General features: G+C 44.0%; 1 protein-coding gene across 6 annotated transcripts in view; it reads right to left on the bottom strand.

The window, feature by feature from the left end:
• The window catches only part of FBLN2 (fibulin 2), a 106,279-nt gene that overhangs the window by 62,327 nt on the left and 24,095 nt on the right, over nucleotides 1–19,857 (bottom strand). For all 6 annotated transcript variants that reach the window (XM_054838245.1, XM_054838249.1, XM_054838244.1 and 3 more), the window contains one exon: nucleotides 14,820–16,281. In XM_054838245.1, coding sequence (XP_054694220.1) covers nucleotides 14,820–16,200 — 1,381 coding nt within the window. In that variant the 5' untranslated portion in view covers nucleotides 16,201–16,281. The remainder of the gene's footprint in view (nucleotides 1–14,819; nucleotides 16,282–19,857) is intronic.

The following is a 19,857-nucleotide window of genomic DNA, read 5'->3' as shown; positions in this document are numbered from 1 at the left end:
GTTAAAAGTTGCTCAGCAGTTTGAAAGTTAGTAACCAAGTCTTACCACCAGGGAATAAGAAAAGAAGAGGGCAAACAAGATAAAGGCATTTTCCAGTCTTATCACACAGCTCTCCAGCACACAGCTGGAAGTTACTTTGCACCTTTTTTTTTTTAAGGCATTTGATACCCAACAGAGTCACACACAACCTGTAACCAGTGTTGGCTGTATGTACACATCCGTCCTGCCTGCTCTCTCTGTGCAACTTCTGTAATGAACACCAACTTTAAATTCTATACTGTAGCTCAGCCTGCACATCTATGCATGCGGGTACAGCAGCCTCCTCGCTCTCCACCAGCTGCACGCAAAGGCAAGCCCTGAAACTAGTCCACAGGAGCCCGCAGGTAGCATCTTCTCCTAATTAGATCTAGGGCATAGATAAAGCCTGAACTTTACCTTTTCAGTCCCATGAGAGGCACTGCTGAGCAAACCTGCACTGTACCACTAGCACCACCAGAGCCGCAGGGAGAAGGAGACAGGGTATGAAAGCAGATAATCTGCTTTCCGTTCTTGGGAGAATGCACAGACAGGGCAACACACACCCACGGTACTGAGTGTGCCACGGGCTATGATGCCAGAAATATTGGTCCTCTTAACACCCATTGCTAGCTCACTTTCTCCTTCCACTGCACCAACACTTGCTCCTTATTTATCATCAGATTTGGCAATTTTCAGGTTCTGAAGAGTTTGGCACAGATTCAAGCAGCAAAAGAAAAATCTCAGCAAGGTGGCAGCAAACAGCCAGCCAAAACAAACAAGTTGGGTTTACAAAACCTCTCTAGTTCATCTTTGAGAATACATTCAATCACCATTTCAGCAGTGTGGTCCTCTGGCCTTCCAGGAAATGGATTTATTCCCTAATCTTGCAGCATTTATATATTTTTGTTTCTTGTCACTGAAGAACATAAACTATGAAAGTGCTGTGAAGATTTCTTCACTAGTACCAGGACCTACCTCTGTTGCAATTGCACCCAAGTAAGCCAAGATTTGCTCCAAGAACACAGTATTTTGACCTAGTACGAAGGCAGTACACAAGAACAATTTTCATACTGCCATTATTTATAAGACAGAGCAATTACACTGGGTTTATAGACTAGCAAAATAATGAATTGGTGTCTCTCTGAAAGACAGAGCTATATTCATTTACAAAACTGACCATAATCCAGATACGTGTGGTCAGGTGCGTGATTAACTCCCTGGGGTACTCTGGACTTTTCTGGGCCAGATTTGACACACAGCAGTGTGAACCTCAGTGCTGTTAAACTGGCATGGATGGGGAAGCACATTATTCATCGATCAACACCAGCTCTTTTTTTCTGAAGGAATGTGGTTCGTGATGCCGGATCAGTAGGCATCAATCCCTTTCCTGCCAGTCGTGGGAAGAGGGGCTCATTCATGACCCTCAGCACCATGTCGTGCCGTGGGCTCAGTCAGTGCTATCGACTGCATCTCCATAAACATCCATTACCCAGACATTTAATTTGTGGAATTTACGAACAAAAAGACAAATGGCTACAATAACGTGTTTGTATGATTGCACATTTTATGAGGTATTCGTTTACTATAAATTAACTGTAAGATCTGGGAAAGGAATTTGAGTCTGACCAAAAAATAGAACAGATGAACAAGTAAGTTTTTTGTGACTGCAAAGAAAGCCTTGTGAAGTGAGACCAATTGTTGTACGTTCATATGAAACGTAAGGAGTTTTTTCTTAAAGATACCATTTAATTTTTAGAATTTCTAATACTTAACAGTTGCCCTTTACCATTTATAGTAGTATAGGAGGAAGCAATACAGCTAAAATGAGTGTACACCTTACTGGAACTCATGGGGTTAATATGGCATTGACAGGACAGGATTTGACCTTCAAAGTCTTTTTTTCAAGAAATGTTACTGACTCCATTTAAAAGCTGAAAAACAGTGAGCAATGTCTCTGAACTATCAGGGTCACATTTCAAGACTGTGTGAAGCTGTTCCCCATACCAAAATGGGACTTTAATATTCCCTAATAAAGGTCAGAGCGCATGGTTCAAAGGAGTGCAGGCAAACAGCAGTGCTGATGAAGCGTTCCACCTCTGAAGGCACTGACGTTTCCTTACATGCGAGCTGCTTGCTCTGCCAGACTGTGCTGGCATCTGCAAGGTTGGCACTCACCAAAGTGAGAATGGGGACTCAGGCCTGAGGGTTGAAGGATGATGCTTAGTTTCAGCCCCAAGGTGTTAAACTCATTTAACCTTAGCACAGGAGCGTGAGCATAAACGGTAAGCATAAACTGGCCTCTCTGCCACATGCCAGAATTTTTCAGCACACCAAATTATTCACACTGAAAAGCAAACATAACTGGTTGACTCCAAAAGCTCCTATTCATTTTAACTGGTTGGTTAAATTCATCAAGAATAAGAAAACCAGTAGTATAACTCTTTTTTCATCTTAACTGGTTAGTTTTCACCTAATGCCAAGGCAGTGAGAGTCCCTGCCTGTTCCACAACGGATTCTCAGTCATGCCACAGTACAAACCTGCTCCACTTGTCCCCAGGGCCAAGTAACAAAGGGTTCACAGTCCAGGAACATTACTTCCAGGGCCACAGACTGAGTGAGGCAAAAGTCCATATTTCAGGAACATATGTAAAGGCACATTCATTAGTTTAATGCAACAACCCAAACTTCTGAGACCACTGCACAAGAATTTGGAAAGTCTCCACCGCACTTAAAGATACAAGCAAAAACACAATTTGCTTGTGACCACAGTCAATCCAAGCTGATTGAAATTAAACATTTATGTAACCTTCTAATGTAAAACCTAGTCATCACTGATGTTTACTATACTTTTCTTTTGATTTCAATGCCATGAGTTAAGACAATGCTTATCAACTTTGATCCAGAACCAGTAAAAGTACAAATTTTATCATTAATGTACGAGACATTACTTCAGTGTATGTTATCTTCAATGAAAGCAGTTCCACAGAGTAAATCTCTTACAAAATCATTTGGCTAGAATATTGTAATTTGGAATCTGGAAATGAAAACTACTAGTAGTTTCATGCAAGGCAATTCCAACACAAGGAAAATTATTGCACATTGCAGAGAAAAAATTCTTGGATAAGAGGGAGAACTACACTAATTTCAGCTGCTTATAGGCCATAAACAAGATGTTTTATAGAGGTAGCTGAAGAATTACAATTGGGTCTACTTGAGCATTAGAGAGAAACAGCCATCAACTGAAAGCTTGATCGTCAAATACTGACAGCATTTGGCAGAGTTGTTGGGTGGGTGTAAGGCTTTCCATGCCACCAAGCAGATAATGGATTGACCTAATGCTCTTATCTAAAAGTCCTCCTCCTAGTGATTTCTCAGAATCATTATTAAAAAACAAATAAAAAAAAAAGACTCTGTAAACACCATTAATCTAGCTGAAAGTTTCCCATTCTGCTTGCTGAATGCAAAAGAACTCTTTAGCCTCATGGAAAGAGTCCTAAGAAATGAACATTATCTATAGTAAGCTCCATTTTCATTAAGAAGATATGTTTTCAGTAGTGAACTTGACTTTTTAATGACAAACTAGACAAGTTTGAACATACACGAGTCTTCTAAAAACCCGTCCTCCCAAAACACAATGCCTGTATCATGCGCACAAGGCTATCTGCTTTCATCGCTAAGCTCACTGGAGAAGATGACATGCTTTTCATTTCAGTGTTTGCTTTTCAGGAAATTCTGTTCCCCACTGAAGCAAAGTTTGTGTTTCTGGAATTCCTTTTGCCATGTGCTATCGGCACACAGTAGGTTTGGTATTAAGTATAATAAATTCTATGTTACAAACCACTGACAGCAAAATACAATTCTTTCCTCAGTCCCTGTAGGATGTCTCAATCAGAATACGAATACGAGCAGCACTTTTGATGCCTCATTTCATACAAGATGTATAACTTTATAATATTAATCACTTTAACTTGTGCTCAGAAAATTATTCCAGTAAGTAGCACACAAAATGTCTTTCAAAACTCAGACAGAAACTAACATATAAATAGTGAGAGGTGAAAAGGAAACTGAAGTATAGCCAGATGTTCTTGTTGCAAGAGCTCATTCATTTTCTTCTCAATTCTGTTCCCTGCATATGAGCCAGCTCAGTCAAACTCCAGCTCCCCTGCTCCAAACGCAGCTAATGTTGTTGCTCACAATGAATATGAGGAGGAGGTGAGTGCTATTACAGCTCAATGCCAGACTGCAGCCCTCACACAGTGTTATTAAGCTTATTACTCAAAAAAATACACCAAAAGCACCTCAGTGACATACTAAGACCAGAATATATTGCATAAAATTAGCTTAAAATTCCTTGGGCTAGGTATGATACCCATGGCAAATGCTGGTTTTTCCCATCTGGTACTCTTCTGTCCCTTCTCGACAACGCTCACTGACGATCCTGTACTGAGCACTTGTCTTTTCAGTTTATTTAGGTTTTGGTAACCTGCTAACTTCCCTAAGTCCACTGGAGGCACATCTTCATTTCTTTCCTGCAGCTCTCCCAGAAGAGTTCCTGTACTGGTCCCCAATGTCTGGTGGCCAACACCAGGCTGCAAAGTCCCCGTGCTGCCCACAAAGACCCCATGCAGGGCTGCAGCCAGGCGCTGCCACGCCACCTCCAAACTGCAGCTATCAGCATGCCTCAGAGTGCTGACTTCAGGAGAAAGTCAATTCCAAGCCACAACAGTTGGCTCCTTGAGGGCTACGGGTAGGGAAGGGGGAGACGCAGTAAACAAGGAGGGGAAAAATCCACAATGAGATCCAGGAATGGCCAAAAAAAGCAGGGAAGGCAAAGGTGTAGCACAGGAAGGCTAACACAGGAGAGAAGATGCAAATCACTCTTCTTGAAATAAAATTTCTACATAGTGACCTCATATAAAATAAAGCTTATCCTAAGCACTTACCTTACTCATCCTTGAGACATAATCATGCGCTCAATCCAAATAACCGTAGTGGAAAGGTACAACACTGCACACAAACCAGCGCAGTACAGGTCACTGGAGATGCAAGAAATAACTTCCCCTATGAATGGTAACAGTAAGGCTACAAGGTTTCATCTGATGATTTTCATTATTTTTAAGATGTACATTATACACACAGCAACAGTTCACAAGAGCATCAACTTTCATAACATCTTTTAAAAGTTACTGATGCAAATCCTCCCCTTTCATGCAATTGTTTATACTGTTAACAGGTTTTAAACCCAGAGTTGTTGGAGCCATAAACATTTATTTTAGTACTTGGTAATTCAAAACTACCGTCAAACAACTCTGAGCCCTTTTGAATGCAATCAGCATCCCTATGGTTCACAAAAGCAACACAAAACCAAGCAGTACTCATAGCAACGAGGGAGAAGGAATTATTGTTCCATGTGTTTTTCTAAATTGCTTCTTTTTTTGGTGCACGAAGGCGTTGAATGAGTTGCAGCCAGAACTGCACCCAGCGTGACCAGACTGTAGAGGAGCAGGCAGGGCAGCTGTGCATGGGTAGTCTCAGCATGCTGCCCACGCACCCCCCTTGCTCCCCAGGCTGAGGGAACAGCTGCCTCCCTGTAACACCCCAGAGCACCCGCATTAGCAACTGCTACCACCTAATTAGGTACTCCATCACCATCAGCGTGTCCCAGTGATGGAATAAACCCCAGTAATTCCACCACGCAGTGACCAATTGCAGACCCAGAGGCTCTGTAAGGTTGCTGCTTACAAATTCATCCACTGCAACGTGCTTGGTGGGGCCACAGCCGCTCCACGTGTAGTGTCAGAGCAAACACAGGTGGCTCCAGGGGGGGCTTGCAGCTCCCTGGTCCCCCAGGAAAAGGCAGGAAAGGGAAAAATGAGCAGTGGAGGTTTGCTGGTCCTAAAGACAAAACAATTACTTTTTTCACCCAATCCATCCCTCAGGCTTTGGCTTAGCACCAACACCACTGGTGCTTTGGGATGGCAGGTTAGGACTTTTTGGTGGCTTTGGAAGAGAATTGGTCATCTCAGGCACAGCACAGACTGTGAATAGTCAATAAAACATAAAACCTGCTCACACATAAGGGGATCTTTATAAAATTCCAATTACTGCTGCCTTGTTACCTAAGAATCCCTAAGAGGTAAGAGATACTGCTTACTGTGAGGCCCAGGGTAATGAAATTACAAATCCTTTCATGAGTAAGCAGAAAGCTTACGTTTATTTGGCCTACATATTTGAAACTATTCAAAAGGTTATTGTCTCACAAAATTTGGATCAGAAATTACTACTTATATGTGCCTTTCTCTAGCAAGGAGCTACATTCAGAGTCATTTTTAATTCCTCAGTGATCGATTAGAATACTACAAACACTACTGCAAAGAAGTCTCATTTAAATTCTGTTTTCTGAAGAAGTATCAAACATGCATACAAAAAAAAAAATCAAAAAAACTCTCAGATGCATACTATAAATAACCAGGAAATGCAGTCCCCTTGAGAAACCTGGTGAGTCCAAGAGCCTTGTCTTTTCAAGTGGTTAATTAATTTGTACAAGAAAACTCCCATCTTACTTCCATAGCTTGTCTCCAGCATGTTTTAATTTCAGAACTGAGATCAAATGTTGTTGCAAACCATGCATGGAGCTAACTTTTCACAACGATGCTTACCTCTACAAAATAGGTAATAGGATGGGTTTCCAAAAATATTTTGATGCCATTATAGGTTAGGTGCTCAACTCCAGTTGATTTTATTATTTCAACATTTAAGATTTAAACTAATATGAACATATAAGATTTTAACTAAATCCCATGAAGGTAAGGATATCTGAAAATCCTAGTGTGTGTTCAGTGTCACTGTGGAAAACCTGTCCCACGCAGACATCACCTTTCGGGCTAGTGCCAGCAGTGCTGTGCTCCTCCAGGGCAGGACAGGACACTGATACTGCCGATACACATTCCCCAGCCACGTGTGAATGTTTCATCCTGTTTCACATTTTCTCCAAACATTCTCTGCACCTCCCCTTGGTGCCAACACTTAACACAATGAATTTCCTTATTAAAAAAAAAAAAAAAACCCTGTTCCAGCCAACTGCATGAGTAATAGTCCTCGTGCTGCAGCAAAAAGACCTCAGTGTATAAAATGCACTATCAGCGGATGGGAAATCTGACTACACCACATCATTGCACCAGATGCTGGGAAAAAGACCTTGCTCTTCAGAGTGTATTTAACGAACGCAAGACTAGCAAGGTCCGAAGGAACATGCATATTTGTCCCACCTTGTACCTGCTTGCCATGGTCCCCAGTGAGTCATAGCCTTGTCCATAAGATCTCACTGAAGTGAGGAGCTGTTATCTTCATTTTATGGGTAACTCAGGAAGACAGAGAGCTACCTTTTCAAACATCTCTAATTACTAGATTGGCAGGTACTGGGGTTTAAAAAGAAAAGACCTTGAGACCTGAGCATTTCTGTAAGTTGTTTAGGTTCTTAAATATCTGCATACCTCTCACTATGAGAGGTTATGCAGACAGTTTTTAGTAAAGCATGGTGCTGAAGCTTGGCATTCTGCATACCAGGCTTCTGCTTGCACCACTTCACAGATCTTCACATCTTTAGGAAAAGATCTTCTAAACTGTTTTCTCCAACTAAAGATCATGAGCTCCTGGTTCAATATACAGCTACCACTTAAAATACTCTATTTCAGTATTTTGTTAAGGACCAAAACAGCCCCATAAAAGCCTGACATAAAAGTATTGCTAACCAGGAGCTCACGACCTTTAGTTATTATCTCCATTTTAGCAAAATGGAGCACATGATGAATGGAAGAAGGTCTGCAGTGAGGAGGGCTTGGGCTTACCAGGGAGCTTCTTGCAAAGAAAGAATAATGCTCCAAATTCAGAGCCTGCAGCTTTGAGAGGCACACTGGAGCTGGAAAACCAGCAGCAGTGGTCTGACCCAAAGCAGTTCCCAAAACACAAAGAGGCAGGCAGTAGTCATGCAGCAACACGTCCAGAGAGATCATCTAGACACAAACACCAAACCACCACCACTGACCCCAGAAGCAGGGGTTGCCCCTGGGTAGGGCAAGTCTGGATACTTATAATTTAGCGGCTGCCTACGTGCTGGCAGGTTAGATCAGCCCTTCTGATCCGAGCTCAGAGTCCTCAAGCACTTGATACAGGCCTAATGTTGCATTCACTGAAAGCAAGAGCTTTGGAAACAGAAAGTCAGGCCACACGTGGCAATCCAGTGCCTGGAGATCTGATACCTTTGGCAACTGTTTATTTCAGAGTCTGCAAACAATTAGTCTGAACGCACTCCTCCATGTCATGGGGCAGGCTATGGTTTCCCTTGCACCTTTGCTCACAAATTCGTGCCACAAAGAGTGTATAGCGTGCACACACTTGAAATTGCTGGTCTTGTTAAAACGGAAAGTGCCAACAGGGCCCATCACAGCACAAGTGCTTCCCTTCATCTTGCTGTCCCACCTCAGCCCCTACTTGTGCTTTTAGATAGCGGAAGGCAGACAAATAAAAAGACAGAGAAACACAACCGTGGTGGCTACTGCACCTTGGGTAGGCTTCCTTCCAAATCGTGCGTGCAGGAGGGCAGACCTAGCCACGCTTCATCCTGCAACGCTCCACTCAAGCACAAACTTGAAATGACAGCTCCACTGTCAGCAGGGCTGGTTGGAAGTGGCCCAGCAGCCCAGGTCTGCCAGCCAGTCCAAGAGAGGTCCCTGCACAAGCTGCTTCACCACCAGCTGGGCAGTGGAGCTGGCAAGGAGGGGGTGGCAGCCCCTGGCCATGGGTGCTGGGGTCACAGCACTGAGGTGAGCAAGGGAAGGGGGATCAGCCCCCCCCCATACCATACCTGGTATTTTTTAATTAGGAAAGAAGCTGTTGCATTTTTTCTTTTTCCTTCTAAACTGCATCTAACGACCTAGTAAGGTATGAATGCCATCTTTGGCAGAACAGCTAGATCTATGTTGAAGTTCTCTCTTTAAATGCTTCTTAATTTTATAGTATTTTAGTCTTCCTCTTTCTGTAAGTATTTTAGCCCGCCCTTATATCCATTCATGCTATCTTCCTCTATAATCTTACTCAGAACTGTGACTGCCAGACACACAACTGAACGCTGTCACCTGGGGCTGTAATTCACGCTGATTTGCACTTACTGGCCCAGAGGCTTTTTCACCCCACACCCCACTCTCCTGAGGTTTATTTTTATTTTTCAGTTACCCTAGTTTGAGGGTTCAAAGCTGCTTTCTTCCTGTTGCAGAGAGAACGGGGACAAAGTAGACAACATAGGATTAAGCAAAAATACAAAATACTGCAAGTAAGAGTGTGTGTTTCTGAAGCACCCTTCACAGCATTCTGCCACCTCCGGTGCATTGTATGGTGGCAGTAGGAGGGATGAAGGGTTGGTGTGCTCGGGAAAAGCCTTGGAAACCCTCCCTGCAAGTATGCTTTCTGCATCTCGTTCCCTCCCTGTTCTCAGGAAATTCAAGGCCACCTTTTCTTCATGAGCCTCAATATCAGCAAACATGCAGTAGATGGGATGGTTAAAATCTTAACTACATCCCTAGAAGTCACACGAGCACCTCCCAGTACCTCCTACCTGATCAGGATGCAATAAACACCATTCTCACATCTGCTGATCTTGGCTTGCAAATATTTACTTGGTGCAATTTACTTCAGTTGGAGAGCAATTATCCTTATCTCTAAAAATGACCATGATAAACTCATCCACAACTGGTGATTTTTTTAAGTGGAAAAATACCTCCATTCTGAAACACAATGGTTCCAACTAGACACAAATTGCTACTCAGCCTGCCAAAATGAGAATGCAAATCATGAAACATTCACAACAAGGCTGTTTTCTACCTGAGTTACATTTATCCAAGAAACAGCACTCTACTGGCAGAGCATAGGGAAATGGAAAAAAGTGGGAAAATCATAACAAAACTTGACAGTAAGATCTTTAAAGTTGTTTTATTCAACCTTCCCCCGATCAGGGCATTTTTAGGATGAGGAAATAGGAAATAAAGAAATCAAAACTCCCTCTGTTTGTTGTTCTTGCAGCAAGTGACAGGATAAGATCAATGTTTGGAAAGAGACTGTATAAAGTGAACAGGCTCCATCAATCTCATCCCCTCCCTTGGTGAAAAGTCTTAATTTACACTTTCTCAGCTGAGTAATTACCTCTACTTTACACTTACAGTTCCTTTAGGAATGAAGTAATTATCATTTGCCACAGAAACTTCAATAGGTCTGTACGTTGGTGAAGAAAGTTGCTCTTTAGTCTATATGTACAGAGGATCTCTGACAAGCGCACTCACGCACAGAGTAAGAGACAAATGTTTCCAGAGCAGGGAGTGCTATGGGCTGGCACAGAGCAGAGCGTGGCCGAGACCCCTGAGCAGCAGCGGCCGCCACCGTCGGACACAGGAAAGCATCCGCCTAGCTCGTGCAGCTCAGCAGAGCTGGTGCTGTGCTTCCCAGCTTGCAAATGGAGCCGGCTCCCCCAAGTCACCATTTTACCCGTGGGTTTGCAGCAGGGCCCATTTCTGTCAAGGCAGCAGCACTCGCGTCCTCTCTGGGGGCTGTGAGTGCTGCTGCTGCTGCTGCCCCAGAGAGCCACCAGTGAGGGCCTGGCTTCACACAGCACCCAGGTAATCAGCAAAACGGCTGGTCCAGAAAAGCTCAGAGCAGCCAAAAAAAGGAGAGAGGAAAGAATTCCCCAAACAAATGGGAATTCACTGGAGTCCATGAGTGAAGACGCTAAATAGACCATCTTAGCTGGCTGATGCGAAATACAGTGCAATGGTACATCTCATTGTATGTGCTTGTGTCTAACAGCAGCAGCTTTTCAGATGCAGAGTTATTTCCTTCCCCGGCGGGCAGAGCTCAGCACATGCCCCAGGGCAGCCTCGCCGGGGACGGTGCCTCTCCTGGGGACCTGCGAGTGCCAGCCTCGGAGTCGTACTGAAACACAGATGAAAAATGAAGCGCAAAAGGAGAAAGAGAATCAAAACACAAAATTAACCTTTCCTGAGCACCAAAGTACTCCACATTGTTTCCACCATTAGATTACATATGAGGCATCGGAGATTTGGGAGATGAAAACTCAGCTACATATAAAAGCAAAGTGAGATACATAAAATATAAGTAATGAAGCCAAGTTTTTAACCAAAGGCATCAGGGATCCAACCACAGCTGAGTTCTTGTGCCAGGATACAGCTAATAGGAAGAACAAATGCAATAACCATGTAAGTTGGGCTGAATTTTTAGTGGCAGCAAACGCATCTACGAAGCTATGAAGCCTCCCATACTTTTCTAAACTCTGGATAAAAGGAAAGACTAAAAAAAAAAAAATAATCTAGAATGTCCCGACAGTCACAAAAAAGTATTTCTCAGTGACTCAGGAACCTAAATAAATTTAGCAACTAACATGAAATGTTAATAACCATATTGATGATTTCAAGGAAGGAAAATCTAAAATAGAGAAAGAAAATCCATCCCCATACAGAGACTGATGAAAAAACCCAGGAAAATCCAATTAAGTGCAAGACCCCCAAACAATCCCCTAACGCAGCTCTCCCCTCTGAGGCAGCCACTGCTGGAAAGGCACAGCCACTTCCAGCCCCTCGGGCTGCATACATCTCCCCTGCACGCTGCAGACGCTCTGCAATCACACAGCACTCACAGTGACCAAAACTCCCTCCCTGAGCTGCCAGCGATGGCCTCTGCACCCCGCTGAGAGCTGGTCGAACAAAATCTGCGCTCGCTGCTTCTGGGAGCCCGTGGGCAGGGCAGGGTGCGGCCGGTGGCCTGGGAGCTCCCACTTGTTTTGGGACACGAGTGACTCTGGCTTGCACGAGGGCTGGCTCACGTTGCACCCCAAAGAGCTGGGCAGGGCCTGAACCCTGCCTTGGGGCCACCCATTTGCCTAACTGCACCCAGAGGGGTGGCACCACCCCGCTGCGAGACTGGCAGCCCCTTTAGGAAACAGCAAAATGACCTCGCAGGTTTTCAAATGAGGGGATTGATGCAGTTTACGTCGTGCTGCTGATTCTTGAGAGGAGAAAAGTTATTTGGCAATTCTGGTAGATTTTGCCACTTAATAGTTAGAAATACAAGTACAAAATTTATGTTTTCATTCTATATCTGAAGGCAAAATTAATTTTTCTTTCGAGTCTAATATCTTCGCTCGCCCTCTATCACTGGCTCAGGAGTCACCAAAGAGACAGAAGATGTATGTGTTTTATTACTTGAAACATATGGATCTACTCACATGAGTCACAACCACATCAATTAAACCAACAACAAAACAAGTGAAAATACAGCAGTCCCTAGGCACGAGCACTGGCGCTAGCCATGTCAAGGGAGATTCCTGGTTTCTGGAGAAGCCTCTGTAGTTCCTTTACAGCCTGCACAGATCTGCTTCCATCAACTATTCCTAACGGCAATGGGGGAGCAGACGGGGGGCAGGGGCTGCCCGGCCAGGCCCCACTTGGCAGCGGCTGCGGGATGATGCACGCGGTGCAATGACACTGGTGCTCACTGCCAGGGCGTGCTGCAACTCCGTGCGCCAAACGCAGGACCAGCAGTCTCAGAGCTGCATTGTCTGCAGCCAGAGCGTGCTGTGCTCCCAAAGGCTATTTATTTTCATTTCTACTTCTACAATATTTAAAGGAAATATATATCTATATCTCAGCTAAGGCAAAAATGGCATCCAGTGACTTCCCAGCCTGCTGTAGGCTAGACAAGTCATGCCTGACATGACATCCATCACATTTTGCTCCTATCCAACAGGCATCCTGACCTAATCCAGTTCCCAACCAACCTGTCTCACCCAAGCAGTTCCCAGGAATCAGAGACTGGAAATCACCTAAGGAGACTCTAAAATGTAGTCGTTAGCTCTGCCGCTACACATTCACCCCAACAGGCTTTCTTAAACCCTGCCCGTCTTTCCTTTTTGAGAGAAAAACAAGGCAATTTATTTTTAAATAGATTATTTTTCAGTTATAATCAGAAAATAGGTTATTGTATATTAGACCTAACTCAGACCCACGTATTACGCACAGCTCAGATCAGATTTTGTGGCAGGCTGTAACAAATATAAGGGAAGAGCTTTGCGCTTAAGCTGCATGGTAATTCTAAGCAGCGTAAAATCTGACTACAGATGAACTCAGTGCACCATGTAGGCAGATGCTTTTTGCCACTTGCATTTGCACAGAGCAGATGAAGGTGTTGTGGACAGATCCTTTTATTCAGGTTACACAAACTGGAAGGCTGGAATCAGCTCACTATTCCCCTAGGATAATCAATCAGTCACCCCTGTTTGATTCATTGGTCACATAACAAAAGGAGCTAGAAGTAAAATACAACAGGCATCCGTGAAGAGATGGTAACATAGAGGTAAGGCTTGGAGCACATTAACTATCTATTAAATCACTTTTGAAAGTCTACACTTCTTCCTAATGGCATCCCTCTGGACGGTACATGTGCCCAGCTAATGTTTTCTCATTTCAAGGCATTGCATTCAAATGCTACTGCCTGGTGAACTCCCACCACGCAGTGAGGTTCTTCAGGTAAGACTGGTTTCTAGAACATTTTTTTGGTGAAATCAAGAAGTCAAGGTTATAGCTGCTACAACCTCACTAATTGTGAGGTCAATATTTACAATAAAAGCATAAGTGGAAGAAAAAGAAAAAGGCTACCATCTCCATTCATGGTCCTCATACATCTTTTGTTTGGTAAACAGTCATGAGGCGCTGTTTGTGTTGGGACCTAGAGTCTCAGCTCCAAATCTGCTCTCCTTGTATCTCCCTTAAACTTCTTGGGTAGATGGACTAGGCAGCTCAAGATGTTTAAGGGCTACCTAGATAACCCAGGAAGAAATATTACTGTCTAGGGAGGAATCAGTATTCTCTACAAAGACTGCAAGTATGATACATTTGAGTCTCACGAGAACATTTTGTGCCACATCTTGAAAAAGGAGATATTACTCTTGATTTGATGAAAAATGAATTGGAAATAGGAGATGTACATATGCTAATTTATAGCAATGAAGTTTGCATTCATTACAGTAACGAGCATAACATAAAGCATATAATCAACATTCATTGCAGATGTCAAGAGGAATCCAGAGGCAGAGAGGAAATAGATACACTTGCCACAGTTGATCGTAAACATCGTAAACTTCCAGCCCCCCAAAAAACACAAAGAAAGAGGCAGTCCTTTTTCTGCCTACTACACCTCAGGGGTATTTGAGTGTATCTATCAAGTTCTTGTACTAACGAGCTTGGACAGTCTTTCAACCATAGGATAAATATTACAAGGAGTGCTGTAAATATTTTTGTAGTAGAAGCGCAACTCTTTCACTTCCTCCCCAGCAAAAGACAAAAGCTACAAATGTGATTACATTCAGTTGGTAACTGGAGGATCCAAGCAGATAACTAATTAAATCCTTTTGTGTAGAGAAAGATGTTTCTCTAACTTCACATTAGAAATGAAAAGCAGCAATGGAAGGAAAAGGTCAGATTTTAACAAATCATCATCTGAAGTTAAAATCCCAGAAAACACCATCCACAGTCTGCAAAATCAAAGCAGGGTAGGCAATAGTGAAATGGTATCTATTACGTCAACTGAAACACACACCATCTTCTGAGAGGGATGAAAGAAGGTAACTGGAGGTGTGCCTGATTTCATGTCCACATGGAGCAGTAAGAAGAGAACAGTGGATATGCACCAACATTATTATGAGTAAATGTTCTCTAGACATCTACACTGGAAGTGGTTCTTACCTTCTGGTAACCTGGGGTTAGCGTGAATAGAGTTGGGGTCCCCATCTTCCTCAGGCTGGTAACGATAAAGCGTCTGTGACTGCTTTTGGGATGACTGACTACGGTCTTCCTTCAGAGCAACAGGAGGAGAGGTTGTTGCACTGAACTTTACCTTGGGGAAAGCATTTCCCTCGTGCGTTTCATGGGAAGATTTTGACCAACTTGGATCTGTTAAATTCACCTCTTTCAAGCCTAGATGCATGCTGTTCCCTGGGTCTTCTTTTCTGGCATGCTTTTTCATTTTAGAATGGGGGGCTCTTTCTTGCTCAGGCCTCTCTTTATCCCCTTGCTTCCCCTTTGGTCGCCTCTCCAGTTCTTCCAGGTGCTTGGGTGCCTCAGTGGCGGCTGTTGTGTGCTCCGGGGGAGCACTGGTGGTTACTGGTGCTTCCTTATGCATCACTTGCTGCAGGGAAGCTGCAGTGGTACGGGGCACCCTCTTTCGCTCACTTCTTTCTGTGGCACTGCGGACTTCAGAGGGGACATGAGGCACTGGTGTGTTGAGTGGCGCAGCCGTTTCCTCAGTGTACGGATCGGCCGGAGCCAAAGCTGAAGGAGCAACGCTGGCTGGCAGATAGTCATAATCCTCGCTTTGCTCTTGGCTGATGCTCTCTTGCTCTAGGTGGGACGAATAACTCCTGTATTTTTTTGGAGACTCCACCTGAGTGTTGTCTCCTTCTGGAGCCTCCTGGTCATAGCTGTACGGATCGTCGTAGTGCCTCTCTGGTTCGCTGTCTTCAGCATCTATCGGACTTGCAGTGTTTAAGGCGAAGGTGTTACAGTCTGGAAGCTGGTAGCACATCAGCTCACCACCAGCGTTCGGGCAATGGCAAACCTTGCAGGGGGGCATGTGGAAGGTGTGCCCCGCTACATACTTCTGGCCCTCGTGGAGGCAACCTATTCTCCCACACTGCGGGCAGCCGTCAGCTGGCACCACCGCATCAATGCAGTTTGGGGGCAGCTCTGGGCACAGCATGAACTGGCAGCTGATCTTGCCTCCTCCCTTGGGACACGAGCACTCAGTGCTTCCAAAGTCCACAAAGTAAGACTGCCCTTCGGGTACTTTGCCGTTGATAAAGCCCACGTTGACGCAGTCGTAGTACTGGTAGCCTTCGCACGTGCAGCCATGCTGCAGACATGTGGCACAGCACTCGCCAGGCTCCAGCACGTCCTCGATGCAGTTGTCCAGGGGCTGGCACTCCGCACCCGTGCAGTCCCTCTGTGCACGGGAAATGCCGGTCCACAGCAGCACAAGGAGGATGGCATTCAAACAGCTCAGCTGCCAGCTCTGGTACCTATCCATAGTCTTCCCAAACAAATACAGCTCCAGTCCAAACTTGCACATTTAATGGCTTTTTTTCCTAGAAGGCTGTAGATTCAGCTCCAAATCTGCAGTGTTTTCCCGAGTTACCTTTTCTCATAGACCCTAGAGTTATGAAAGAAAACGCTGTTAAAGACTATACTCAGCACATATCCTGTTAAACATTAGAGGTCTTTAAAAGTTGGGACAAAATCCAACATCTGGAAACCTAAGTACGAAATCAATCATAATGTCTTCCAAGCATTGTAGGCACCAAGTTTGGAGTTGCATGCTTCCCCCCCGACCCGTTTTCAAAAAGAAAGAAAGAAAAAAAAGGTTGTGACTGTTCTTTTTTGAATCTGTTCACAAAATCTATATATATTTCAATAAAAAGGCAGCCTTTATACTTGAATGCCTTTTTGTTAAATCTTTCTAGCTAAAAAGAGAAAGATTTTTTTTGGCAGATAATAAGTAAATACACCATTCTTCCTCTGCAGATGTAAGTTTAAGATAATTATTCTTTATGTTTTAATTACAAAGACCCAAATCTTAAAGATCTTTCTTAGACAAAACTTAGCCTTGAGACGTGAGAATTTGTCTGTACACATGTTAACTCAAAATAAGAGGAGTTTTTTTCTGCCTCCTTCCCCCACTTCGCAGTCTTGTGCACCTCAGTCTTTGGCATTAACAGTTATTTTTTTGCCCCAGCAGTGCTAAAATAGAACTTCTTTGTATACTGCGGTTACTATGTGGTTAAACACCATATTAGCTATCCTGTAATACATATTAGAGGCTGGATCCTCAGCTCACAGAAGCTGGCACAGCTCCACAGCAGGCCCATAGCGCAGAGCGGGATCCACTCTGACTTCACTACAGTTACAACTGTACATGCTGTGGACATTTACATCAACCGAGGATGTGCCACCGTTGGCAACCACTTCTTTTATTTTTGACACCACCAGCAATACTTCTAGTGAATTACTACACTATGAACAGAATATATATAAATTAATTGGCATCATAACGCTTTGTTAAAATGCATTGAGGAAAAAAAAGTTGTTTGCTTTTTAATTACAAGACCCTTTGACCATAGAGAAGTTTAAGAGTTAAAGTAAATCAGCTGTTTTCCTTTATATCAAAAGCATGCTCAAAAAGCTACACAATTAACATGGAAAAGTAGTTAAAACAGAAAAAAGTTTGCTTATAGAATTTTATAGAATTAGCGATCTGATTAGTTTTCCAGAACCCCTCCCATCATCAAAAAAATAAAGACCCTAAAACATTTATCTAGGGGGTAAAATGTAGTCACATCACCAAGAACAATAAACCACACACGCAACAGGAATTCTGCCAGAAAATCCATTCAGAAAGATTACTTCTCCCATTCAAACCGGGCTTCCAACAAGTCTGCTTCGGCACTGCTGGAAAGCGGCCAGGCAGTGGGAAAAGCGTGCCTGTTCTGATAAGATACGGACAAACTGTGCTAAGAATTTCCACAGCTCTGCCCTGGAATTTGAATTACTTCAGTACGTTGTACAGAGATATAATTCTTACAAACGTAGGTTTTCTACTACTAATTTGAGTATATTAGTTGGGCGTGCTAAAGGATACTGATTGAAGGAAAAATAAAATTGTCAGAACGTGTAATAATGGCTTGGAAGAATCTCACTTTTTCAGAACTGCTCTCAAAACTAGGATATTTCATATGAAGGAGAATTTTCAATATGTGGTGCTGAAATTAATTCTTCAGAATCCAGCCTGGGAATTAATAATTTATCCTACTTTCAGCAGCTTTTCCAGGTAATCCAAATTTGTAATTATTACAAATAGCTTTAGTGGGAAATAATAAATGGAAGGACGATTAATGATAAGCTGCTTCTGCGAGGATCCCACAGCAGGATTTTGTCACCATCCCCTCCCATTGGAACCTCCTGGCTTTAATGCTTCAGCGCATGTAAGTCCCTTGGTCCAACTCTGTGCTTGCCAGAGCACTGCTGGTGGCAGCTGAGCACAGCTCTGCCCTCACCCGCTCCTCTCTCTCCCATACCAGTGCTTCCCAGGCTCAGAAAGCCCCGGGACAACCATGTGGGCTGTTTGGGTGTCTCAGCCCCAGGTTTGGCCACCTCTGCATGCACGAAGGTAGGGCACAGCATTGCCTTGGTAATCAGCACCTGTGGGCCAAGTAAAGGACAAGCTTGTGTGCATCACCCACTTTAGATCCAAACAGCAGCTACTCACAGTCAACTACTGCTGTCCCGGTGCAGCACAGCCCAACAGGTAAATGTGACAATGGGAGCAGGACGTTCCCGTGAACAGTGTTTGCCTGCCCTGCTTGTACATTCAGGCTTCCCTAAACAAGCGCTCACTTCTCAGGCGTAAATTTGAATTTCCAACAAGAACCCCCCAAATTACCGTGTATCCTGGAGCAAGAAGCAGAAAGCCAGTCATACTTTATATCTAGCATGCCTAGATGTTCAAGCACAGCTGAGGGTTTTATCATGGAATGGTCCTGTTTTCACAAAAGGAGCTGCTCGACTGCCCTCCCCTGTACAGTTACGTCCTCACCTCCTCATCTGCACCCCCTTTCTGTCCAAGGGTTGGTTCGTTTCCCAGGTCACCTCCAGTTTTTACTCTGTTCCTCCCCTTGCTCCCTTGTCTCTCGCCCACAGAGAGGCCCGGAGAGCTTGCGGCCCCTCTCCCGCAGCAAGCCCTGACCTGCTCCCCGCCTCTCACACTTCCTGCTCAATGCCTTATTCAGTCCCTCTGTACCTTTCTCTTTTGATCATTTCCACATCTCTCAACATTTGGTTTCTCAAGCTATCAAGCTCAAACTGATAAGGCTGACATCCTCATAAACCTTTTTTCTGTTGATAACACCACAATCTTCCCTATCCTCAGGCTCACTTTCCTTCATCAGAGGCTCCTTGTTTCTGGTGTAATGATTCCAACAAAAGTATCTCTTTTTATTCCTTTAAACCATCGCATTTTCCCTGAGCTTTCTCCATCTGTTCCCCACACCCATCGCTCTCCCCATCAACAACAACCCATAAACTCGCATATCAAAGAAACAGTCTCTCCTTCAGGCACAGAGAAAACCAGCTTTGAGTGAAGCACACAGACTCGACTATTGAGCCCCACTGAGAAAACGCATCCCTCCAAACAGTGTGTGTGCTCTTGCCAGCCCACGCAGCTGATGTGCAACTGCCTCTGGATCTATGCCCTTCCTCAGTGCTGAAACGATGCTCTGGAGACAGCAGCTAATTACTCGGTAATGGCATCAAAAGCTGGAGCTGTGAAATAAAGGTGTCTACACCAAGCGGGTAAAAAATGCACTGTCTCTGGAGGATAGGGGAGTTTAAAACCACTAGATATTATTGCAATAATTTGTTTCCATTAACTATTTTAATGCTTTCTTTAATGTCCTGTTACACAACTGGGACAATAGACAAGGGCTTCACCTAAATGAGAATCAGATTTTTTTTAGTCTCAACTCTGTCCTTCACCCGCTCTTACCAATGTCATTGACTTTCGCTGCTCAGTCGGGTGGGATGTCACAACAAATTAAGCCCTGCACACCTAAAATAAAGGTCTTTCAAAGTCTCTGTGAAAAACGTTACAGAGCTCCACAGCAAGATAACCCAAGTGTCACCCCAGTCCTCATGCATTGCTTCATGACCCAGAAAGCTTCAATTTACGTCCTTT

Source organism: Grus americana, chromosome 11 (genome assembly GCF_028858705.1).
Source record: "Grus americana isolate bGruAme1 chromosome 11, bGruAme1.mat, whole genome shotgun sequence".
NCBI classification, from domain to species: Eukaryota; Metazoa; Chordata; class Aves; order Gruiformes; family Gruidae; genus Grus; species Grus americana.
Note: the sequence above shows the minus strand (reverse complement) of the source record. Positions and strands in the feature narration are given on the sequence as shown.